Here is a 26,816-nt window from a genome sequence, read left to right as displayed (position 1 = left end):
TCTTCTCTTGTGTGAGGCAAATATTAATGAGTGCAGATGTGAATATATACTAAGACACAAAACAATCCATGGGTTTGCATCATTGCATCATACACTAACTGCTATGATGTATGCAAAATGTTTGTTATTTAAGGTCCAACAGATCAGACACTGCAGTAAAGTACAGCCGGTTGCAACCAGAGTTCGGAGTCGGATAAAAGTCTGTCCAGCTCCTTGATTGGGAAATTTTCGATTCCGACTCTCAGCTCCTGGTTCCTACTCCGAGAAAAAATTTTAATTTTTTGTTTTACAATTTCAATTGAAAACCACTTCTAAATAAAAGAGACTTCAAAAATCTTTTGAAATCAGTGGATGTTATTGTTCTCTTCTACTAAATTATTTTAAACTTGTTCTATATTTATGCTTCAATATAAACTGAGGAAAAATAATTTCTTTGTGTTAGTGTGCAATGTATATTGTTGGCGGCTGTGTAAAATATGTCGGTATGTTTTTTGCTGTGTCGTAAAAATGCAAATTTCATAGTTAGCGGGTTCCATAACAGCCTTTCAAAAAAACCTTTCCTAACATCTTTTATATTCGCAAAAGCGATTTAGCTAGATGTAAAATCTTTAAGATTTTATTTTGATCTAAGCAGTGTTGTGATCGCGATGTTGATAGAAAAAGTGTATATGTGTGTGAGTGTGTGTGTGTGTGGTGTGGTGTGTGTGTGTGTGTGTGTACATAAGAACACACAGAGAGACACAAAAGAGGAGCATGGTGGAGAAGGACATGATGAATCATGCCTCCAACAATGATTACACTACCCTTGTAACGTCGTAAAGAAGACAGCGAGATTACCAGAAGATTTCGCATGCCACATTTATATTGCATGTTTACTTCATTCAAATTTAATCTACTTTGATGTTCATTTGATTAGTTGATACCCTTTAACTGTTCTGCTGAGGGTATCATTCTTTCCGGTAAAAACATTTGGAAATAGGAAACCTTCTTTTTGGTACATTATCATAGTACCAAATTCAAATTTATTTATTTCACTCTTAAAGTTAGAATACATACAGGAAATTTAAAGTTTAACCTGAACGTTAAAAAAATGTTGACCTGGAAGCAATTACGTCATAACACTGTTCTTTTTCAACGCAAACGATCAATCCCTGGAGTCTCTCTGCATCGATTATAATGGATGCTTGACGTCATTGCCTCTCTTGCTTCCAGTAGAGCGTACAATGGGGGGGATATGATTGGGCAATTCCAGTTGAAAATTCTTTCGAGTACCTGGATTTTCAATCTGTTTTTGGGTTTTCAAACATTATGCTCTTATTACACGCTGTTAAAACTTACAATTATTTGCAATGTCGCGTTTTTGGGTGTATCACCAGTTTGAAATTTATAATAGCATGTATTGTATATGTATAATAGATAACAGATTGGAAGTTTAGAATTAAATGTTTAGTAAATTAACTAATTACTAATACGTTTATCAAAATTAAGTTTAATTTAATTTAAAAAATTTAACTTTTTCCATTTTTTTAAAATTACGCACCAATTTAACAGATATTGAGCTGAGCTGCCGGAGACCAAACAATAAATAAGTATTTCAACGGCTATCGTCGTCTTTGTGCTGCTGATTCCAGGTTTGCAGAACGGAGGTACGTATTAATTATTATTTATTTTATTAGTACAGTAGAGAAAGAATGAATATAAAAATAAATACAATTAGAAAAATATGATTATTATAATTATATTATTATTGATCAAAAGATGAGGAGGTCTAACGACCCTAACAAAGCTGCTTCAGAGTCGGAAAGTCGAACATTGAACTTGAAGAATTTATACCTCGTCGCGTACAATTTTATTCAACTCTCTGGGTTAACCGTTAATAATTTTAAAATTAATTTAAGACTATTGAAAAGTCTTAAATAATATTCTTAATAAATTCATTAAACATTTTCTAATAGTTTAATTTAATTAATAACTTATTAATAAAAAAAAACAGTTCATATTCATTTTAATTTATTTTATATGACGATTGTTTATTAGCTTTTCATTTCATTAAAATATTTTTCAATTGAACTCAATATTTTTTAGATGGTCCGTTGTTGCAATTCAAAGTATTTTGTTTTTAATATATACAACAAAGTCATATTTAAACATATATGATGATGTTCATTGTTCTCTTTTGACAATTCAAACCTTGGCATTTCTTGAGGTAAATTTTTTATTTTATTTGCAACAGGTTGAAGATTGTTCAGATATTTTATTGCTACAAAATATAATTAGAGATCTTTTAGTTCTCATATATGCTTATTTGTAGATAGTTCATGCAGCTTTGGGGTTAGTGAGATCTGATCCTGTAATCACAACATTCCAAATCTCTTCAAGAGTTTTCCTTCTTTGGGGAGTTGCCAATTTAGTTGATGAAGTATGATAAATTAATGGTATATTAAAATTAAACAATAATGATATTGTAATAATTTTTTGCTATCAAACACTTAAATAATCATTTGGATATTTATTTATTTCCATGAATTTTATTCAGCCAAAGTTGTTTTCTGTTAACTTATTTATTCTGTATTTAAATAAACTTATAGTCAAACAAACAAGTTGGTTTCTTGATGTTGCTGTTTGCTTGGACTCTGACAGAGCTCATCAGATATTTATTTTACCTTTGTGCTCTTCTGAATAAAGTACCATACCTACTCACTTATGCCAGGTTTGTGCAGCCACATTCTTCAATTAGAAATAACAAATTTGGTTAAGTTTATGAAAAATATCTTTTGCAGTAGTTTAGATAAAAATGCATTGATACCAAACTTGACAAAGTTGTAATCTTTTGTTGCCATAATGCATGTAAGTTCCAGCACCAATAGATATTTGAGTCTCTGCATGTCGGCTGAATCTTATTTTAAATTGTTCCAGATTAACTCTTCTCGATGTTTTTAAACACAATAATTATAATTAAACACATTCAGCAATTTCATCATTATTTATGCAAAATCTGTCTAAATCAACAAGACATTTGGTCTTTCAACTAATTTTTTTTAATCTGTGACTAGATTTTATATTTCTAAAAGGACATTTAATAAACAGGTACACACTGTTCATCGCTTTGTATCCTATTGGAGTTCCAGATTAACTCTTCTCAATGTTTTTAAACACAATAATTATAATTAAACACATTCAGCAATTTCATCATTATTTATGCAAAATCTGTCTAAATCAACAAGACATTTGGTCTTTCAACTAATTTTTTTTAATCTGTGACTAGATTTTATATTTCTAAAAGGACATTTAATAAACAGGTACACACTGTTCATCGCTTTGTATCCTATTGGAGTCACCGTAGGTTGAAACTTTTAATGTTACCACCAAATAGAATTTGATAAATTTATTTTGAATTGTGATCAGGGTGAGTTGCTGACCATATACAATGCATTGCCCCTGGTGAATGAGCGCGGAATCTTGACCATCTCCCTGCCCAATTCATTCAACATCAGCTTCAGTTATTGCTACTTTTTGATCTTCGTCATGCTTACATATATACCAGGTTAGTAGTCCATATCAATCAATATAATCATATTCATTGGCTAAAATTATGTTTGCTGAAACATTCCAGTTTTCCCTCCTTTGTACCTACACATGTTCGCTCAGAGGAAAAAGGTTCTGAATGCCAAACCAGAGAAAAAGTTTAACTGATGATATTTCGTCTACGAAGGGGTGTTTGACAAATAGTTTGAAATGTGGCGCAACGTTTCCAATGAATTTTAAATAAAATTTCAGAAATTCAACTAAAAGCATGATGTGAAGTTTTATTTGAATAGCAATTACATTTAATGACCCTAGTAAAGTATTCGTAGTAAAAAAAAGGAACAAAATCAAATAAAAGTTAAAGTCAACATTTAACTATTCTGTTGTTTCTTTTGCAACGACGAATGTAACAGCTGTCTGATCTGTTCCACATAGCCATCTTTATCTTCAATTGCTACTTTACCTGTCATCAATTAAATAGAAAAAAATGAAATAAATTGCATGTTAGCAGTTTGCATTTATGTGTAACTGAAAGCCAAAAGCCCATTCTGGTATTTGAATCGATTATTTAAGAACTTTAACAGTAACGCAAATAGTTCAACAATAACCCAAACAGTCTCTTTTTAATTTTGCTAAAAAACGATTCTCCGTCATTGACAATTTGGCCCTCGATCGGTTGTTCTCCACTAACGTCCCCCTTCTTTTGTGATTCTCCTATTGTGTATGCACAGTTCATATGCCATGTGTGAACGTAAGTGTTAATGCATGAAAACAAGTGGTGGATACGTGTGAACTTGTTGCTCGCTTAATTCTACGCTTAATTGTCGGTCAGTTTTATTGTCGGTCAGTTTTATTGTGCAGATTTTGAAAAAAAAACAGTACACAGAAGGGGGACTTGTGTAAGCATACTTTTTGTAAAAGTTTCCGGAAATTTATTTATACAATACGTATTGTAAGATTTTGAACCAGGTAAAACTTAATTGTTTTATATATATAACCAACTATATAATAAAAATTATAACCTGTTTTAGTCTGCGTGATGCCATTTATTGTACCATCCACACCTGTTTCCATCTCTGCCAATGACAATACAAGTGCTTTCTGCTGCGGAGTTAAGTGGCTGCAAAGAAATCATCAAACTTTATCTCTTTTGACATCGGTAGTCAGTCAGCTATTTGGTCTCTTATGACAACGATAATCATTTGTTTTATCTCTTAAGGCATTTTAGTCATTTACTGTTTTAAATTTGAATAATTTGAAAAAAGAACTCTTACGTAGGGATATTTATTTTAACGTGCACGTAGTGGTCACCATGGCCATAGCTGTGTGACCGTGGAATGCCCTTGCCAGGCAGCCTGATGATCGTGTGTGAGGACGTTCCAGCTGGTATCTGCAAGTTCATCTCAACCATTCATTTATGATCAATCGTAAACTTGATCAACTATTGAACTAACATGTCATAAAAATATTAACGCATGGTAACATCAGTTACTAACATTAAGAAGAATGTTTTCATAAATGCCTGGCACTTTTACAGTACCTCCTAAAACTGCCTGTGACAGACTTACATTGACATCTGAATGAATGTCGGCGCCTTCTCGTCGGAAAGTTTTGCTTTTTTCAACCTGCAATATTTATTAAAAATATTCTTATTCATTATAACGACATTCCAAAACAGATTAAACATTAAGTTTAATTATTAATTTTTTTTCGTTTTTCTATTATTTTCCCGTAACCGTTTGGCAAGGGAGTACACTTGTACACCAATAAACAATAATAATAAAAACAATACTTTGAAAGTAATGAATATTTCTTTGCTTCCCACTGGCATTCTGACAGTCTGCCCATCCTCAACACCTGTTATAAACAACATAAATTTCCAATTTGAATGAATGATTAGAGATACTGGATGACTTTTCAAAAAAAATTAAGAATACAAAAAAATTAATCTAATGAACAGCACAAAAATCTCAATTGAGTTGGTATGAAATTAAACTAGAGAGCTCATTGAAGCAATAAACTGACCAGCTGGCACTGGAACAGCGATGTGCTTTCTTTGAATTGTCTTGCCAGCTCCCTGGCACTCGACACATGGGGTTTTAATAAGAACCCTTGATCCACGACAGTGTCTACAGGTCGACTGCATTATGAAAGGTCCTGTGCTTATTGTTTCCTGCCACAAGCAACAAATACATCATCAGCATACTCTAATGTAGAATTAACTTAATTGAAAACAGATAGGTCACCATCAATCATATGCTTATAAAATGTAGGCCTATACTGACCCTTGAACGCACCCGCGCATATTTTTAGTGCGCTTAAGAGTCTGGTGTCATTCTATAGTTTTCGTGAACAAATTATTCATCAAATTTTCATATTTTTATAGTTTATTAATAATTTTCATTAATTTCTGGAAAATTGTATTTATTTTGATTATTTTTTCATTGCTTTATTTCACGCATTTAAAAAATATGTCAGCACGTTTAGTATCATTTTTATTACCAGACCACCCCCTGCTATTGATATAAGTTGAATTTATTGAAATATTAAAAAAAACTTTATTTTACTTACAAATCTAATTTTATATAAGAAACAGATGATGAATTTTGTTTTGCAAGAGCTAGATATTGTTTTATATCTAGTTCAAAAAATGTTTATGGGAGGAAATAATAAAGGAAAGTTTAGAAATTTATAGTGTATATAATACACAGAGCAAAAAGTGTTGTGTTTTTATATTATATCTTTGCAACTTAACATAAAAACACAATTGTAAAATAACACTTGATGTAACATTTTGAAAAAACCTGGTGATACAAAGAGATTGACTAACCATGCCAGTTCCATTGCAGTGATGGCATTTGACTTTTCTTGTGCCTGGTTCAACCTTCTGTCCAGCACATCGAGGGCATGTATCTGACACATTAATGTCAATTTCTTTGTTGCAACCTCGTGCTGCTTGTTGAAACGTCAGATTCATTATTACCTGATCAGGGTAAACAAATATCATTCTATCAATTAAAACATTTTATTTTAACATAAAAGGAAAAATTTTACAGTTGATGTATGAACAAAGTAACATAGAAAATAAAGTAGATGACATCAATTACATAGCAAAAGAACAAGTTACTTCGGAGGCAGGAGCAAATCCAAAATTAGACTCAGCGAAATCTCCAAAGTTATTGAAGCCTGACATTCTAAAGCCTGCCTCACCAAAAATTTTTCTGAACAGTTCCTCAGGATCGACAGAGCTGTGGAAATTCTCAAAACCTCCTGCATTTTGATTGTTTAATAATAATTCTCCAGTAAATAAATTGCAATCTATGAAACGGAACTAATAACAGAACACCCGATGTTTATGTAACAAATATATAAAAAGATATTACTATTTCTTTATCATTTGCAAACAAACCATGATTGAAGGTGAGTCAAAAAATGTAAGTACACGGCCGTAAAGTATTGCAATATTTATAACTTAACTGTTCAGTGCATAAGCTCATGTGTAAACAATGTTGCTGATCAAGTTGATGAATAGATAGATAACAACAATTTGCTTATGATTAGAAAGTGAATAATAATTTTATGTATACAAAAATGATAATGATAACAAGATAGCAACAGGAAGATAATTAGATGAATAAACAACCTCTGAATGGACCTTGTTGACCAGCTGCAGATGAAAAATTCTCACTGCCCATGCCAAATGTGTCATACTGCTTGCGCTTACCTTCATCAGACAACACCTTTGTAAATTAATCAATTTTAAAAACCTCAATTAATAAGGTAATGTTTTGTTTACTAAGCATTACTCAGAGGTTATAAAATAATTATGCATCATGCACTTTTGTGTATGATAGGAAGGGATTAACATGAATTCAATCAACACACAGGATGAGGACAGAATATAGAGGTGACCAAAACTTAAATGGTCAGCTGTTAATTTAGCAGCAAACAAAATTATATTGAAACAGATGAAAACACCAGAAGATGCAACCAACTTCATATGCCTCTGAAACCTCTTGGAATTTCTTTTGTGCATCTGGATCATTTTTATTCATATCTGGATGAAACTTTTTTGCCAGCTACAAGATAATAAAAATTCAGCAAACTTGTTAAAAAACATATTCTTATGAAAAATAAAATTTGAAATATCAGGAAATGTATTTAATGAAAATAAAAAAAACATAAATGGAAATGTATTGTATGAAGCGTAGTGTCTTACTTGGTAATAAGCTTTTTTGATATCTTTCTGTGTTGAAGACTTGTTGACACCCAGCACTTCATAGTAGTCTCTTTTTGCATTGACATTTGTGGATGAACGAAAACTTCTAGCAGGTGCATTTTTGTATATAGAAAATTCTGAAAGTGCAATAAGGAAAAATAAGAATTTGTAAACATTTAATATTATTTTTATTTTATTTAATGAACCTCTTCAAAGGGCCATTGTTGATATTCCTTATTTATTATTATTGTCAATTTTATGCTGTGAATGTCACTCATAAGAAAAGAAATACAACTCTCAAACCATATTTATATATTGACATGATTTATTATAAAAATGGTAACTTCCCTCCACTTCAATCAATCAGCTTCAACTTACACATCTTACAAATTTACTGATTTACAAATTGAGTTGATTGAGGTCATTTTGGTATGTTACCATATATAATAAATAAAATATAGAATTATAGATCAATCAATCAACTAGTTTTGTAGAGAGTTTGAATACTCATTCATACTTATAATATAAATTAAAATAAATAGTTATCTGTTATATACTAATCTAATTCTAATACAACTATTTGTTTCAAGTTTTATTAGTAATTTAATTAGCTACACTACTAGCTTAGTATGGTATAGTAATTTTTATTTTTAAATTAACTATTAAATTAACTTATAATATATAAATATATATATTAAAAATTTAAAAGCTTAAAAACCAAATCTAGTTTTCTGGAATAATTCCATGATAGACTACCTATAAAATTTTAAATTTATCTTTATAAAACAGAAATATTAAATTTTACTATTTTATTTATCTAATAAACAAAATTTAAGATAAAATAAATAAAACGCAATGAGTCAGGCCAGTGTCAACCAGTGACTGATGGTGAGGGATGATGAAAAAAATCTCACTAAAAAATACACACCTGTAATTTTGAGGAGGCCGGCGTTACTGGCAACCGTCAAAAATTTGGTGCAGGTGCACAGAGAATGTCTGCTTGCGATTAATTTGTTCGGGGGTTTTAGCATACACCTTAACGATAATGTGGCAATGAAGGTCGATCTCGCAGCCATGTCTTCTGGATGCTAAAAAAATTAAAACATAAACAACAAAGATAAAATAGCAAATATACGCTTTTAACATAATTTTTGCATAAACATATAATAATAATCAATTACGTATAATCTTAACCATTCAAGCTGTTTTCAACGTTTAATAAATTTCTGCCCGCTACAATGACATACCCTTTTCTAGTTCCAGCTGTGATGCTCATCTTTACTCTGGCTGTTCCAGACTCGTTATAAAACTTTAGAAAATCAATAAGATTATTATTTCTCCCTTTCTTATTTTGCATATACATTACACACACACACACACAAGCACACACACACATATATATATACATGTAGAACATTGTCTGTATATAAATAATTGTAAGTACCCTAAATTGTAATCTTTTTATTGTTTCAATACTTTAAGAGGCGTTTTTAAATTTTACAAAGTTTTAACTGATGTATAACAGGAAATTAATTGAAACGTTTGATCAGAATGTTGGCCTGAAAGCAATTACGTAACTTAATCTTAACTTTGACCTGGAAGCAATTACGTCATTACACCGTATTTTTAAACTTCATTCAAGTAAACGATCACCCGCTAGCTTCCCTGCGCCAATTATAAAGATATATAAAAATATCACTACATAAAAGAAATTGGAATCAGTAAAAATTTCTGAGCTAGAGATAAATAGTAAAACGAGGGGGCACAAATATGACATATTTAAAAAAGCTCTGGAACAATAACACAAAAATTTATCAGATGAAGAGTTGTCAATGAGTGGAACAAACTGGGAGATGAAATAATATGCGCAGAAACATCTAAAAACTTCAAATCGCACTTGGCAAAGAGTAGCACACCGAAATTTCTGAGTGGTCCTGTCACAGACACAGTCTTCTTGGATCACTATACAAATCTTTTGTTATGTTATAATATGTTAACTATTTTACGGCGGCCTAGACCGAGTCTGATACAAAATAACAGTTTTTATTGAATGTCATTAATGTTTCACCAAACGTGGAACAACCCATGTCATCAATGGGTAATGCATCTAACAAACAGACAGACAAATAAATAAATGTACTTATATATGCAGACGTAAAGATGAATGGAATGAGCTAAATGTAAAGAAATCATAGGAACATCGCAATAATGAAATTTTTTAGAATAAATAAATGAAAGAATCAAAAAATCAAAACAGAAAACAATGAAACGGACGTATAAACTGAACGAACATCGTGGATACAACTTCATAAGTCTCACGAATAATAATTATTATACAGTTATCATGAATTTTTTTTAAATTGTCATGGAAACTTTATTTAAAATAACCAAGTTAAAACGCTCAAAAGCAACCTTTTTCTCTTGGTAATATTTTTTTACATGCTATGAAAGTAGCCTGAACATTTTTTGAAACAATTAAACTTAAAATCAAAAAAATCCTTATGCCGTACGTAAAATGTAAATAAATTAGTACTTTAAAAGTAATAAATAACGGATGAATGAGATTTTAGAATTTAGAACGTCAACTGCTGGATAAACGTTGGAATAAAAGTTTGGTCGCCAGTTGCAGTTGTATTCATTAATAAATACATTTTTGTATGATGCCAGGCTATCAGAACATTTCTCGTTAACATGTAGTCAAGGTACAAATATAATGAAATGCAAAAACAAGTCGTGTGTGAATTAACCTTTTGGCACCTGACCCTGAAGTTATCTTAAACATAAAATCTGACAACTAAAAGTTTCCAGCTAAATAAAGAACATTCGATCAGGTTTGACAAAAAAGTGTTTCAAAGGATTCCTAAATTTCTCAGAACCAGCCAACACCGGCGCACCAGTGATATTACCAAGCAAAATTAGATTATTGTATTATATTGGAGCATATTTTAATAAATATTAAATCAAAATCTGATTCATACCGCTACCAATGAATGATAGTTTTTGGAAAATTTTAAGAAGTTGATTGTACAAGTGTTTTCTTATAATGAACAAAAAAATACAAATCACAAGCAGACATGAACAAGTACATGTTAGTGAATAGAAAATTAATAAACAAATAAACAATTGTATACAATTATATACACATAAACAATAATAATAACTTGAAGATATATACATACTAGCGATGGTTTAAACAAATAGGCACACCCAGTCACGCAGCACAATTACTGACCTTCTTAGGAATCATATAAAAAATCAAATCAACGAACTAAATGAAGTCAAATATTAAAACAGCATCGACAACGAATATATGACCGTTTCATGCTATCATGGACACAATTTGCACCAAACAAATGTTGAATGGAAATCAAAGTTCAAACAGAAAGTCAAAACGAGGAGCCAAATAACACATGAATAAAGATGAACGGATATAGATGGTTTCTCATTATGTACCTCTTCTCAACAGATCTTCAATTTGTTTCAATACATTAACAAGCAGTTCAGCAACATCTGATTTTCCATCGATCATTATCAAACCCGGCTCCTTTGAAAACAAAAAAAATCACAACTTTAAACAAAATAATAACAATAATATTGTTAATAATAATAATGTGACAAAACAAACCTTTTTCTTGACCAGTAACCCGATGTGATTGTTGTGGATGTTCCTGCTGTACAACGATGCTGACTCTGATATCTGTTCAATGACTGTAGGTCGATAATTTATTTAATTAGCTGACAAAATAATTGTACCACATTAATTCATGATTATAAAAAAAACACAAAAAAATACTGGAAATAAAAATCAGTTTATGCGAATTACAATACGTCTGCCTTTGACGTGTAATGTCAAACGGAGAATATTTCATTCACGGGATGAAAAGTTTATAGCAATCTATCAAACCACGTTTATTTTATCCAACTTTCAATTGTTTTATTCTCTGAGATTTCCACGTGAAGAAGCCACAGAGCAGTTGAGATTATTGCTACATTTAATTTACCTGCAACCACAAACTTCATCAACCACTGCAGGAATTTTGACCACGTTATACTAATCTTAATTATGAATCAATAAATGCTTACAGCTATAAAATGCGAACCAGCGGTGAGATATGTTAACGGCCCAAATGAATGACCACAACGAATGATGACTCACAATCAACATAGATAAAGAGATAAATATGATGAACCTGCAAAGTTGGCGTAGGTGCATATTTTGTTGATGGTGACATCAAACTTTTCGTCGAGTGTCAGTTGGATCGGTTTTGTGAGCTTCTCTTTCAGTTGTCCGCATTTCAACAGTTTAGCAAATTCATCACTGCATCGATTTATTGATAAGTAATGAATGAATGAAGAAAAACATTTTTTTTTATTATTATTCTTTAAAAATCAGGATCAGACAGACGCAGAAACTGTAACAACATGCAAGGCAGTGAAACAAAATTAAACTAATAAGTGAGAAAATAAATACAAAAAGTGAGGAAGAGAAATGATAAAACATGAAAATAAAATATGTTAGAATAAAATAAATAATAATAAGACAAATAAAAGAAGAGTAATTGACGATGGAATATAAAATGAAGTAACGGCAAATTGATAGACTAGATGATGACTTAGTGGGTTAGTGAGGTGATCGATAAATAAAGGCTAGGCCTGTGTGTGAAAAAGTTTAATGAGTATTAATATATTTGATGACTTATTAATAGACTAAATGATGACTTAGTGAGTTAGTGAGGTGATCGATAAAAGTGAGGTGATCAATAAGTAAAAACTAGTTCAGTAATGATGAAGTTTTCTTAAGTGCTAATATGTTTGAGGTGTCTTGTGATGAAGGTCTTTTCCTGGTATGTAGATTGGGCGGCGATAAGTAATAAGTAGATGTAGATAAATAAATAAATAAATAAAAATAATACTAGTTAGTAACCTATCGTTATGAGAGGGAGGGATGAGGTAGGCAGAGCATGGAATGTTCAGTTTGAAGTCAAGTTTGTCTTGAGATGCCGCCTCCTCAGACTGCAAAATCAATGAAAGTAATCGGTCGAGTGAGCCATTAATTATAATCATGTGACAATCACGTGTAATCACGAGACGATCACGTGTAATCACGTGACGATCAAGTGATGGTCCCGCGATCAACAGGATGACGATGATGATAACAATTTGATAATGAAATTGATTTAGTAGCGATGACAATTCGACATTCCATCAATAAATAAATAAATAAAACAATCAATAAAAAACTGTCAGAAAACTAAACATCATCCAATCAAAATCAAATATTAAAAAATACTAATCAAATAAACAAATGAGAAAAGTGTGTGAATAAGAAACCTTGATGATGTAGGTGACAATGCCTCTGAGTGTTTGTTGAGAACATATCTGATCCACATTCAAGTTGAATGATGCTGACTGCTGGTGGTTTGTGGGTGGAGACAGACTGAAGTTCAACTTAATTGGCGAACTCGAATCTTCATCCATCTGACATAAAAAATAGTGAAGTTTATGGCAATATTTATTGTCAATGTTTTGAGAAACGCTTAGCATTGAACAATAAAAAGGACTAACATCCCGAACAAGTCGTATATTTGCAGAATCGAGGATGAGGAATTCTATATCCTTTATTGTCTTGCTGGTTAGGTTGGTGAAGTTTACCACAAGAACCAATCGATTTGAATGAGTTGGAGTCACTTTGAAACAGTTTGTCTATTGAGTAGGAAAATAACAAATATCACATCATCATAATCAATATTAAATATATGTATCACTCATTCTAGAAGCAAAAAAGAAAAAAAATTGCTGCTCAAAATATTAAGAAAATTGCTTAAAAATAAAAAAGAAGTACAAATGATTTGAAAACCCGTTACATATTCTTTCTCTATAATTATTTCTAGCAGTATTGTTATTTCATCACAACTTGATGCATCATCGAACCTTTTTGAACATTGTATTAGCGCTACATATTTTCATATAATACTCCAAACAGCTGTCCTTACGTAATGAACTCAAACACTTTCCCATCTATAAACATCTCAATACGCCATTTCGTCCGGTGCATACCATCTATATTTCAATTCCCTCCAACACTTTCCAAATTACGGTAAGAAATTTTTTTTACACAAACTCAATAATAAACTTTCATATACTTTTATCACCTATTTTTCATTACCTAAAGCTTACAGTGCAACTTCATTCTTCAGAATATAAATAATTCTTTTTAATTTTTAACATGCTATATGCAGACAGCCAAAATGAAGTAACCAATTTTCGACTCTAATTTCTCCCAAGTCCCAACTCCCAAAAAATCCCTCTGACCCAACCGCTACCCTTGATTTTATTTCAATAATAAATTCAAAGAGAGAAACTGATTTAAATTATTTTAATAAGTACTTCTAACCAATTTAATGCAATCATTCTCAGCCAGTAACACATTCTTTGACACAGGTTCCTGCAAAGTGATAAATTAAATTATAAAAAGTGCGAAGGTATGGCATAAATAAGGTAAACATAGTATAAAGCGAATAGCGTTGTAACAATTGATAGTTAGCAACCTTCAAAACTTTACTACTGTTTGTGTCATCCTTGTTGTTGTAGTTTAAACTCTGAATCAATTTAGTTGTTGCTAAGTGTTGTTGTTGTTGTTGTTGTTGTTGAGTTACCTCAGGTTCTTCATGTGGCTGTTCAGTGGAAGGTGTAGTCAGTCCGTTGGTTTCTATGTATTCACTCTGCTTCTCCAACCTCAACTTGCTTTTGCTTTTTTTCTTTGATGACTTCTCAGATTTTGAACTTTTTGATTTGGACTGTTTTTAATAAGTTTTAAATATAAATAATAATGAAATTAAAACAACCACGAATCAAAATATTTTCACTTCAATCCAATTTCTCAATATCTATCAAGGAAAAAAACTTTTGTCAGATGATATAAATGATCATCAAAGGTTATCTTCTTACTAATCCAACAGAATTATTAATTAAAAGATACAACAAACAAGCAAACAGACAAACGAACCAACGAATGAGCAAACGAACCATCAAAGAATTAAAAAATAAACAACTTTGTTAACCTTCTTACTAGCCTCCTTTTTCGATGCGGTCGGTGATGATGACGATTCATTTGTGATCGGGGCCGTTGAAGAGGCTTGTGTGATACTTTTGTCTTCCAACCAGAAAGAAATATCGTTCACCTTTAGCAACATTTCAACACAAATCTTGTTAGAAATGTAACAACGCGCTAATAATCAGATAAGTAATATTATCATCATCTTCACTAATATGTACACGCCAACAAACCAATAATAACTCTAATGACAAAAGCAATGGTAAGAGAAAAATTCTTTGAAAAAGTGAAAAAACAAGCTTTGAACTGACATCATTGGCGCTTCTGTCACCAGATGGCCCACCTACAGACTGATTTGACGCCAGTTTGCCAGCGTCTAACTGAACACCACCAACTGCACTGGCATCGGCAACATCAGCAGGCAAAACATCGGCAATATCAGCATCACCAATGAGCAGCAGGGATTCCTGTTTTGAGGGCTCAACTGCTTCTGCCCTCGTTGTTTTCACCGCTGATGTTAAAGCCTTCTCGATTTTCTGTTCAATTCATAAAAATCAAAACGAATTTTTTCCAAACTAAGTAGACAATTGAACTTAATAATCTAAGTTCAAAAAAAAACTCAAGTTAAAGCAGAGCAGCGGTTAATTATTGATTCCACTAAACACTAATGATATCTAATTTATAACTGCAGGTTGCTTCTGAAACATGGCAACTGTAAGATGACGACGTTAAACAATTATTATACGTTATCTCAACTAAAAAGAAAAGCATCCTATCTTTTATGGAAATAAATTCAACCTTTTTATCTTTCTTTTTATGTTTTTCCTTGTGTTTGGTCTTTTCATGATCATTATCATTCTTATCTTTATGATTATGATGGCGACGATGATGATGATGGTGTTGTGGTGGTGGGGATGATGATGATTGCACAGTTCTATGAGATCTGACAGGGAGTTTTTCACTGTCCTGTAATGGCCTGAGAAAAAATAATGATGATAGAATAATAGAACTTATAATAATAATAAAAAGAATAAAATAATATTAATAGTGCTTCATACTCATCATAAGTATGGATTTTTAATGAAAAAAATTCTCATAAGAATGTTCTGTAACAAACATTCTTAACCGAATAAAAAGCACATTAGCAGTAACAACAAACAACAATAAAAAATATCAACAGCGGCAACAACAACAACAATATTAATAATAAATTGGGCGTCGAGGTGGTGTAATGGGGAGGTGTCTGTCTGGCACGCAGTAGTCACTGGATTCGATAGCAAAGAGACCCCTGCTTATCACACACCATTGTCTGTGATGATGTTTCACGCATATTTTCATGCACAATGTTTTTTGTTGATACCTCTGAAAAAAAATCAAGAGAGAAATGTGATAAAAAAAAATAAAATAGAGTGATCTAACTCGTCGAGATTGATGTCAAGGAGTTTATGAGGGTCGTTGCTTGGCGTGCTGGATTTCATGTCAGAATCTGATAGCTCCACACCCTGCATCATTGTATTGATGACAATTATTATTGTCAATTATTATTATTGTTAACATTTATATAGCGCCAATTATAATTCGAAATTCACATTCGCAAAGATTGTCATTATGGTGATGATGATGTGTATCATTGTTTGTGGTTTCAATGTTTGTCATCAGTCCAAATGAAGAAGGTGCAGAGGATGAACGTACACAGGAAAAAAAAAGATGGCTGATTGGGATAATTAACAACGGTAATAATAAAATAATGATCATTAATAAACAAATAAATAAGAAATGATAAGAACAGAGCACAGAACTAATAAAATGAACATGAAATTGAAGATAAGAATGTTGTAAATAAAAATTAACATCTGGCATCTCCACGGTCGTTCGGACAACTGTTCTTTTGTCGATGCCAGCATCATCACCGTTGTCATCATCCTCTTCATCATTCTCATCTCTCTTCTTATTGGCATGTTTTTTCTTCTTCCCTATTTTTGTCTTCTTCTTTTTCTTTTTAATGTTGTCATCATCTTCTTGCTGTTTTGCCAACTTCATGTACTTGTCCGATGATGCCAAACCTACATTATGTAACAAACATAATTAGCTCAACATCATCCTCCAGTTTCATTATTGCCAGCATTATCATCATCATCATCCTTCCCTTCTCCTCCTCATCATCATTAACATTACTACCTGGCACATTCAAAGCAACAGGTAGGTCGAGTTCGACAACAGGAACACCACTTGCAAACTGAGCACCATTTGATGTCTTCATCTGTAGTCATTGCAGTTTTAACGCAAATAAATTACATAAGCAGCACATATGTTAGCGACTAGAAACGAATAAATAGACATTTTATTTTTAATTGGTTCACACTACCTGATTACAGCGCCAGCAAACTCCAGCAATGGACATACAAACCAGACAACAAACAAGTAGTAACACAAAACAACAGACGAAAAACGAATGCATCAGACAGCAATAATGAAATGCGCATTGCTAAGACTGCTAAGAGTACGTGAAGTTGGCGAAATAAACTGACAAATGAAAGATTTGAAAGCAGACCTTGTTCTTAGTCGAGCCTCTTAGATAATGTGGATTGTTCACCTGCTCCAACTTTCTCATTTCTCGCCTCTGCATTAAAATTATCTCATTATTTAAAGCTTGTTGCAACAGCAGTGTTAAAATAATCTGGTCTACTAGTAGAAAAGTTTACAATTTACAATGATAATTGCCATCTTCATGAACTTTTATTTATAAAATTTAAAGCATTAGGCTATTTATTCGCCAAATATTGGTAAATGTACAAGTAGAATCAATCTTGAATGAATACTTTGACCATTTTTAATGAAATGTGAGTTTTGAAAATATGCTTCGATGAAGAAACGAAAATTAAAAATGAATGCAGAAGATGAACAAACACTGGCAAGCTCTTCCTCAGTGTATTCAATTGTTGGTCGATCATCAGTTCTGTTCAAGGGAATTTCATAAAGGTTTTAGTCAGGAATGAAAATTATATGATTACAATGGACAGTGTTATTGAATTATTAATATATGGAAAATTTTTTTGTAAAATAACTAAATATGTGATATATAAAACAATATACAAAGTTGCAATTTGATTTCAAGCAAATAAAAAAAGAAAGGTAAGATACCTACCTGGATTGATAGTGTTCATCAACAGGAAGGAAGACATGGATCTTCTCTTTTTGACCCTCATCTTCTGAACTCTCTGATGGTGGGTCGTTGATCCAGTTATCCAGATCCAAACTTCACATGTTGAATAATTTTCCATATTGTTACAAATAGCAAATTATTATAAACAAGAGCATAGAACTTTACACAATCACTTTATCCAGCACTACACAAACAGCCCTAAACAACAGCGAGCAGCTAACCCTGCAGGTATTGGCACTTTTCTTTGAGCCTTTGGAGCCACTGGGTTCAGTTCTCCATTGAACAAATCGTGCAACTCATCAGCAGCTTTGCCATTTTTTTCGTGTATTTTTAGAACATACTTCAACAACTGCTGGGCTGAACATGCCTAATAAAATGTTTTACTGATAAAAGTATTTCTATTATTGAAATTATTTTTTGGCCTAAACATTGTTTCTTGAATTATTCAAAGACACAAATGTGGAAAACAGAGAAATTAGCATACCCTTTCTTGAACCTCCAATTCAGAACTTTGAACAAACAGATTTAGCCCATCAATCAAGGCCTAATGTGGAAATGAAGAAAGAAACAAATTAGGCAATAGAAGTGCATAACAACTTCAAAAAACGTATTGTATCAGTCAAGCGAAATTAAAATTTATGAGATGAACAAAAAGCGTAGCAATGAGAAGCTCATAATAGTAAAAAAAATTTTGACCTTAGTGACTTCGGCCATGGTGTCTTTATCGTCTGTTTCTTCAGCTCGTGCAAGAACTGGTGTGTATAGTTTCATGATGTTCTGTACATATATGCTCTGTATGTGACCAGGTAAGTTTGTTATCTTCGGTTTCAACATAGCTTCCAGGGTTGTACGTGGATTGGGCACATATCTGAAATTAAAATATAGAATAAATTAATAAAATTAATACAATAAAAATCTCAAAAAAATTTTGTGAAATTATCAAATAATTATATTATCAATCACAAACAGTTGTTGTAATGAATGACTAAAATGTAAATATAGGAATCTAACTGAGAAAACTCTCCAGCAATCCAGGCAGCAGCATGCAAAACTTCACAGATTCCATTTTTTTGAGCATTTGTTATCAAGAGGTGTGGGTTCTCCAACAGGATTACCTGGAGAGATCACGTGATATAAATCCTACGCTAAGTGTCATAGTAACTATGTAATGAACTGGAAAATATTGTTTATATTCAAACATTTTATGGTAATATCATTTTCAACAGAAACATAAAATGAAAAACTGAGTAGTAATACAAGACAAGTCATACTGAAGGATAGAAAGTAAAGAGCTACTATCATTAAAATAAAATGATAATTGAATGTAGAAAAAGATATATTAAACTTGAAAAGTTTGAATTAAATTTATAAATATATTTGTTGTATTAATGTAGAAGAGGAGATCATTGACTTGTACACAGAGGCATGTATAAATGCAGAAAATAGAAAGACTTGCAGCCAACCATCTGTGATACGATGAACTGTCTGACGGCTTGGACTCTGATGGCAACATCTAACATCTGGGAAGCAATCAACTTTCCGTGCTTAGTACCTTCTATCCGCGTCAACTCAACCAACACACTCACATACCTGAATGATTTTTTTCAATGTATCAGAAATGGAAATGAACACCACAGTGATGGTTGTATAGGTAGCAAGCACCAACCATTCAAAATTAGTGACATGCGCATAATTGGACTGACTGCATATTTCAATGATCTTGGACAGTAACTCATCTCGGTAATGGGAGCCTTCTGCCTTATCCATGTGGATCATCAACTTCTTCACTATCTCCATCAGATTCTTTTTCGTTACCTTATATACAAATGTAAACATTATGAGATATTCTCAATTACAAAGTTTGGTCATCACATATTCAATAAGTAGTAACAACGAACGATAAAAATATTGACTCAACAATGATAGATGTATCTTTGCTACTTTAATTATATTATACACAGACTACTTTTTAAGAATTCACAATAATATATTTCAACCAGCCAGCCAACTATCTAATTAACCACACAATTAACCAGCCAGACAGCCAACTATCCAACCAATTAACCAATCAATTAATCAGCCAGCCAGACAGCCAACCAACCATGCCATAGAGAAGATCCAATGCCCTCAATCTGATGGATTCATCCTTATCATCGAGACACTGGAGGATGAGGTCCTTGTGTGCTTGCACGCTTTTTGGGTGGGTTTTCAAAATTTTGGACATGGCCATCAGCCCAAGGTATTTTACTGATGAATAAATATTTTGAAAATGCTGAAATAAATTGCAACAAAGAAATTAATTTCAAGAAGGTAAAAATTGTAACATTCGAAAAAAGATTTAAGAGTAATATAAATCTGATTATAATAGATACAAAATCAAGTAGAAGTAGGTGCTGAGTCTGTGTTAAATAGAGTTTGATGCTCATATGTAGCAACACAAAAAGCCCAGAAATGAACAATGTCCAAAGTGCTGCAACACATTGCGACATCAATCACATCAGTCATCTTAACAATACATGTAATTTGTACAATGGTTGAAACTGCAAATGAGAACACCTTTGGTGATAAAATCTTACAATTTTGATCAGAATCTTCAATGAGAATTCTCAGTTTTTGAACACAAAGCTGAAATGAAAATAAACATTGAAATGAATAAAATAAGAAAATGTAAGCATTCAATTGATAATTAACAAAAACATTTTACAATGTACAAAAAATTATTTAAAAACTTACTTGGATGGATGCGGAGTGGTTGTTGACTCCTGACGAAATGGATATGAGAACTGTTAGTTAGTTACAATTTACAGCAAGTTTAATGTTGGTGTTAGTAAAATATGTTAGAAGCCAGTGAATAAGTTATGAAATAACATTTTTTATGATTGTTATAAACTGTTATTAAAACTTTCTGAACACAACTCAAAACATTAAAATCAATAACACCAAAAAAAATAACATTGTTTAAGAAGACATCTGTGTACTATTCTAGACTATTATGCATGAGAGCAGTAAACATTTGCAACTGATTATCATACGTCTAGGTATAATTTTTTAAACTTTTCAAAAATTATTTGTACTTAATTAAAAAATTTCAATGTTACTTAAACAACATTAAATCAATTGAATCAGATATCTACGTTAGCAACCCTGTAAACATAGTAAACATTTTAGAGAAGAATAATGTTAATTCCAATTTAAAATACTTAAATAAGACAGTAAAAAGTAATTAAGTATTAATATAACAACAACATTAATAAAAATAACAATAACAATAATAATAATAATAAATAATGGGAGAGATATTAAACAAAAAAAATTGTATTCCAAATTTAAAAAGATTCTATCTAATGAGAAGAAAAATGAGCTGCTAATGAATGAAGACAGACCAGCGATGACGGTGTTGATGCACTCGTACAAGAGGGACATGGCTGATGTGCTGTCGGTGGGAGTGAAGACATATCAATCATTTCAATTGTATTCATTCTAATCTATCACTAACTACATCCATTTCTGATCATTCATTTAATCGATCGATCAATCAATCAATCAGGTGCTAAAACCATTTCTAACCATTTCAAGAGCATAAAAACAATAAAAAAGCATAAAGGGTAAGCAGATTCAAATAGATAACCTGTGGATGAGGTTTGTAAGTGGTTCAATGAGTTTCTTACCTAACCGAGGTTCCAAAGGGGTCAGTGACCCAAACTGTGATGCATCATTGCAATCATCATAACAAACATATCACATTAATATAGTAAGTCATCAACGAGAATTTCTCAAATGTAACTTGGAAATTTTTGTAGTAAAAAAAACATGCAACAATGGAATAAAAAGAATTACTGGATAACAAATTGCCAAATATAAAATCACTTTCAATTATATACTTGAAATGTTAAAAGAAAGCCGTATGAATGTGAAAGGCATAAAAATAATTTTTTATTTATTTTGTTTCTTAGTGCACAACAATATCTACATCATTTTAATTAAAAATAAAACAACAAAAACTTGAAATAGGAAATGATAGAAGAATTTCAATCTGACCAGTTTGATAATTTTGATGAGGACCCAGTTGTTTGTTGAGGTTGTCATCAGCTTGAAGAACAGAGGTGCAAGCGTGAGATAGTTCTTTGGATTCTTGCGAGCCAACTCGCAGATGACATTCACTGACGCCGACTGCACTCCTGTTTGTTTGTTGTGTCAACAAAACTAAACGTAAATTTTGAAAGCAGTCTTTAGATTATTTGAACGATGAATACACTGCTGTACATCCGACAATGCTAATACAAAGAATAATAACTTCATTCAAGAGATGAACTTGCTCACAAATTAAATCTAATTGACCTGTGAAAAAATAGCAACAAAACATTTTAATGAAATCTCATTAGTATAGTTTTTATTTAACATGCCATGTAAAATTTAATGACATATGACAAAATAAAATATATCTGCGTGAAAATGTAAAACCACTTAACAAAATGGTGGCCATACAACAAGAAATATAAGATATGCAACGGAGCAAGATATATATAAGCAAAGATTAAAACTGCTGCTATCATACCCTATTATCATTGCTGTTGTTGTTGCTATGATAAATAAAAATATAGCAATATAATGAAAAAGATAACAAACTGATCAAATCAGGCAAATAAAATGTGAACATAAGAGTCAAAAACCGGGATCAGGATCTTCCAGCTTCTCCTTCAATCTCGGGAATGCAGGCCTCAGTGCTTCAGGAAATTTGAGAAAGACTTTGTACATGATAAGAATTGCTTTCTTTCGGAGGTAGGGCTTGTTTGATGTCATCTTTTTAATTTACAGATCAATAAATATTTACTTCTACTTTTCACAATATGAATTTAAACAAAAATTTCACAAAGAACTTAAATATCATCTCACTAATGAACTCTTATTGTGTATTTTTAAAATATGTATTTAATTTAGAGCTGCTAAAACTCATCTCCCAACCAAAACAACTACATTGTAAACATAGCTGATGACAATATTATTACAGTAAATAAAATAGCAAAAATTTGGTTTGAAAATGAGTTGTTTTTATGTTTCCAGATGAAAAAGATGTACGTAGCCAGATAAAAATTAATTGGCAAACATAAAAATATTATAGAAAACTTCAAATTCAGAAGTAAAATCAATCAACATCATGATTCAACTGGATGGAGCGAGCGATCGAATAAAATCAGGACATATAAAGAAAGAATGACAACTGCAAACCAACCAGCGTCATGATGTCGCTAGCCAGATCCCTGGCCAGGTCAGGGGAGAGGAAGCACGAGAGGCCATTCAGTGCCACACCTGCATCATACATGTTCTGAGAGCTCATGTCCTTTTGTTGATTGCATGATACAGAATGTATTTCAACATTTTTAAAAGATCAGTTAACAATAAAGAATTTAAAACATGTAATCAGTCAAACTTGAAATTAAACATTAATTAATTAAAATTTGATGGTATTTTAGATCAATTTGGTGTTCAAAGGTTTAGAAAACATGTGACTAGAGCTAGGAGTAATTGAAATGGAAAACAAAATTTTGATGAAAGTATATATAATCAATGCAACAATAATAATGATAGATCAGACTCGTACCTTTCTGATCATGTTAGTGGTTAACATGAGGACATCTGTTCCTTCGTGGAAACTTTGTGAGGCAGCCAAGTAACCAATTCTCTTTTAATGTTAAAATATAAAAATTAATAATTTGAAATTTAAATGCAAGGGAAAGAGAATACAACATGTGAAATTATGATTATTCATCCACCTCATCATGATGGCTTATGAATCCAATTAGGAGCTGCAGCCTAATGAAATGAAGGAGTATGGTGAGAATGTTGAACTTGTAACACGAAATGACAAAAAATAAAAAAGGAATTCTAAAATAGAGTTGCAAGAAAAGTGGAAGTCATAGGTGCCCAGAGTTCATTCTGTGATGTGCCATATACAACTAAGCCACTTCATTTATCCAAATTTGCATGTAAATTTTCTTGTGAAATATCTTCTTATTTTTTGATAAAACATGATCAAATGTAATTTTTTCATTTCCCCATTTGTGAAACTGGCAAAACCTTAAAAGGGTATTTTGGTGGAAAAATCCCAACTACATCTATGATAAACAAAAAAAAACAAAAGACAAATGGATTAAAAAAAACAAGAAAGGAAACAAATAAAAGGTGTTTTATTTTCATCAGCAGAAAAAATTGATTTCATAAATCTTTTAATCTATACTGGGTTAATAAAATGAAATGCAATGAAAGTTGTTAAGAAGGTTTATGAACATTGTCTTTAACATTCCATAAAGTGGATAAGATTCTTTAGTAATGGCTAAAGACAACTAAGTTTCATTTGATCCTAATTGAAATATCAAGTTAAAGCATATAAATTTTTATGCCAAAGAAAGCCAAACAAAACAAGAATCAATAAATAAAAAGTCTCTAACAGCTAAAAAATAGCTGATTACTCACTTTTTTTATTATTATTATTCTTTAAAAATCAGAATCTGACAGATGCAGAAACTGTTACAGCATGTAAGGCAATAGCATAAAATGATAACAAAAAATAAAAAATGGGTTAAGAATGTTTAAGCATGAGAAGATGGAAAATGAAATAATGATTTAAAAAACAAATAAATAAGATAATTAATTATGTGACTGTCTATAAGGACTTAGTGAGTGATCTATGTGATTGATAAGAGATAAGAATTATAAGGAATAGGAATGTTTAAGCGTGGTAAGCATGGAAAATAAAATAATGATTTGAAAAAACGAATAAATAGAGTAATGATTAATTGATTAGTTACTGATTTAAATGACTGGCTTAGTTACTGACTTAGTAAGTGAGTTAAATCTTTCATGTTCATCAAACATCAAATCAGAAATCCATAAAAATAGCCACAGCTATTTTTAAGAATATCCTTTCAAATAATTTATTAAGACACATTTGGTGATCATTTTTTGAACATCACCAGTTTAATTACGACATTATAAATAATCAACTGTGAAATAAAAAAGAACAAACAAAAAATAAAGCCAACTTTGTGTGTTAATTTGGGAGAGCTCATGACTTCGATGATGTTGAATGCTGCCCAACTGATGTCATAGCCAAGCATTTGTAACTGTTTATTTATTTATTTGTTTGTTAATTATTATTTTTCACAAAGTAATTAAAGTTACTGAATAAGTTTTTCACTTAATGGTAGTGAAATAGGTGACAAATTAAACAATTTAGCAAATAACCTGTTGACAACAAGAATTTTTAAAAAAAATTATATAACCAAGATTATTAATTATATTAATAATATTTATTGAACATTGCATAAAATTAATACTTTAACTGTTGATTTTATTGTAATCAATAACATTTTTATTTTATGTATATTGTATAAACTCATGAAGACATCTTTAGTCTTATTTACTATTTTAAACAATAAAAATTAAAAAATATGTTAACTCACTTACTATTTTAAACAATAAAAATTAAGATATGTTAAATTTTTAAAGCTGAAAATGATGAACTGGTATTTGTTGCACAAAATTTGTATAACAATATTTATCATTTTTAATTAAATTTAACAAATTTAGTGAACATGATTTAATCAAAATAATAATTACAAGATCTAAACAATGTGATCATTTTATTTATTTACCTAACACTAATTGGTCATTCATACACAAATCAGTAAATAATAACCAAAACCATCATCAAATCAGTTTAATGTATTAGCCATTAGTGACAAGAAAATTTGAATTTGATAGTTATACACATACAAAACACATATATACCTATACAATATATATATATATATATATCAATGTTAATTAATTGTAGACTACTATTTTTCAAAATGAGAACAAAAGTTTAATGGTGAGCTAGAGCTTCCCATTTTAGTTTCATAAAAATTATTACATAAAAAAATTAGAAAGAATTAAATTAAAACTAACATATGTCAATTTGTTGACAGCATTTGCCTTCACGGTCAAATTGTCCTGTCTTAATTCTTGCTTAATTTCATCTATACATTCTGCAATGTACTTTGCCTATAAATTTAAAAAATTCATTTTTTTAAATTAAAATGTTAAATGATATCTAGTTGTGAAAAAAGGTTCAACAACTATATTAATATTTGAAAATAGAGTAGTACTAAAAAAACAACAATTAAAAAATCAAATATAACATTTATCTATTTTTTAGTTATTAATAAAACAAATTCACAGTAATTTCATGAAACAAATTTCAACAACATAATTTTGAAACTGCAGGTAGAAGTAGGTGGAGGTAGACAGAAAGAAAAAAAAACAATAATTAATATCATTAAGTAACCATAAAAAATTATAAAAATTGATGCGTTCATAGGACAATTTAAAAATAAAATGACCAACCTCAGCGTCCTTGTGGTTCCTGATCCCACGCACCAAATCCTGCAAATTTTTATCAAGAACCCTTTCCAAAGTTCCCTTTACTTTTTTCAGTGTTAGTGCCATACCACCTGGAAGGATGTTTAATTTTAATATTAAAAATACCGAGTGTTTAAGACCGGTTGAATTATTTGGAAGAGATCTCTATAAGCCGCAAAGTCATATTGTATTAAAATAAAAACGAAGGAGCAAAAGTTAAACTACAAGTCAAGTGCATATGATGATCAACATTAAATTCATCAACATGGCTTCCTACAGATGTTGGCAAAGATTAGTGGGTGCGTTTTAAAAAATATTAATTAAATTTTATTCATAATTTTATTCATTTGTACATATTTAAAAATAAATCTGCTTTCAGTAAATTGTGAAATAAATTTCAATCAACTAGTGTTGAGTTTGTCGGCAAATTAGTGTTTAAGTAGGATACCCGGTAT

General features: G+C 31.1%; 3 protein-coding genes across 3 annotated transcripts; 1 reads left to right on the top strand and 2 right to left on the bottom strand.

Moving 5' to 3' along the window:
• Nucleotides 1-2,086: 2,086 nt before the first annotated feature.
• HELRODRAFT_67129 (hypothetical protein) lies at nt 2,087-3,693 on the top strand (the record flags this gene model as incomplete). Its single annotated transcript, XM_009024282.1, has 6 exons — nt 2,087-2,206; nt 2,312-2,419; nt 2,589-2,710; nt 3,300-3,339; nt 3,406-3,544; nt 3,614-3,693. Coding segments are annotated over 6 exons (609 nt in total), but the record flags the coding sequence as incomplete, so codon positions are not given.
• A 93-nt stretch (nt 3,694-3,786) lies between these two features.
• HELRODRAFT_185044 (hypothetical protein) lies at nt 3,787-8,831 on the bottom strand. The gene is made up of 12 exons (XM_009024650.1): nt 8,673-8,831; nt 7,745-7,881; nt 7,521-7,604; nt 7,169-7,265; nt 6,653-6,795; nt 6,356-6,508; nt 5,551-5,698; nt 5,318-5,382; nt 5,022-5,150; nt 4,800-4,915; nt 4,548-4,645; nt 3,787-3,988 (listed from the first exon to the last, which is right to left on the bottom strand). The coding sequence occupies exons 1-12, from the start codon at nt 8,818-8,820 to the stop codon at nt 3,897-3,899; spliced, it is 1,410 nt and encodes a 469-aa protein (XP_009022898.1). The 5' UTR covers nt 8,821-8,831; the 3' UTR covers nt 3,787-3,896.
• A 1,931-nt stretch (nt 8,832-10,762) lies between these two features.
• Nucleotides 10,763-26,448, bottom strand: HELRODRAFT_107104 (hypothetical protein; the record flags this gene model as incomplete). Its single annotated transcript, XM_009024649.1, has 34 exons — nt 10,763-11,288; nt 11,370-11,452; nt 11,935-12,062; nt 12,669-12,757; nt 13,076-13,222; nt 13,310-13,447; nt 14,139-14,189; nt 14,293-14,541; nt 14,806-14,925; nt 15,110-15,774; nt 16,218-16,300; nt 16,650-16,861; nt 16,977-17,058; nt 17,350-17,418; nt 17,706-17,754; nt 17,944-18,054; nt 18,183-18,328; nt 18,446-18,505; nt 18,658-18,829; nt 18,973-19,076; nt 19,425-19,551; nt 19,628-19,776; nt 20,063-20,208; nt 20,538-20,586; nt 20,695-20,744; nt 21,345-21,394; nt 21,590-21,663; nt 22,000-22,139; nt 22,632-22,761; nt 23,192-23,299; nt 23,561-23,641; nt 25,002-25,082; nt 25,909-26,004; nt 26,347-26,448. 25 exons carry the CDS (start codon nt 26,446-26,448, stop codon nt 15,456-15,458), a joined length of 2,790 nt encoding a protein of 929 aa, XP_009022897.1. The 3' UTR covers nt 10,763-11,288; nt 11,370-11,452; nt 11,935-12,062; nt 12,669-12,757; nt 13,076-13,222; nt 13,310-13,447; nt 14,139-14,189; nt 14,293-14,541; nt 14,806-14,925; nt 15,110-15,455.
• Between the last annotated feature and the right edge of the window lie 368 nt (nt 26,449-26,816).

Source organism: Helobdella robusta (assembly GCF_000326865.2).
Source record: "Helobdella robusta unplaced genomic scaffold HELROscaffold_4, whole genome shotgun sequence".
In the NCBI taxonomy this organism is placed as follows: Eukaryota; Metazoa; Annelida; class Clitellata; order Rhynchobdellida; family Glossiphoniidae; genus Helobdella; species Helobdella robusta.
This window is presented reverse-complemented; position numbering and strand designations above follow the sequence as displayed.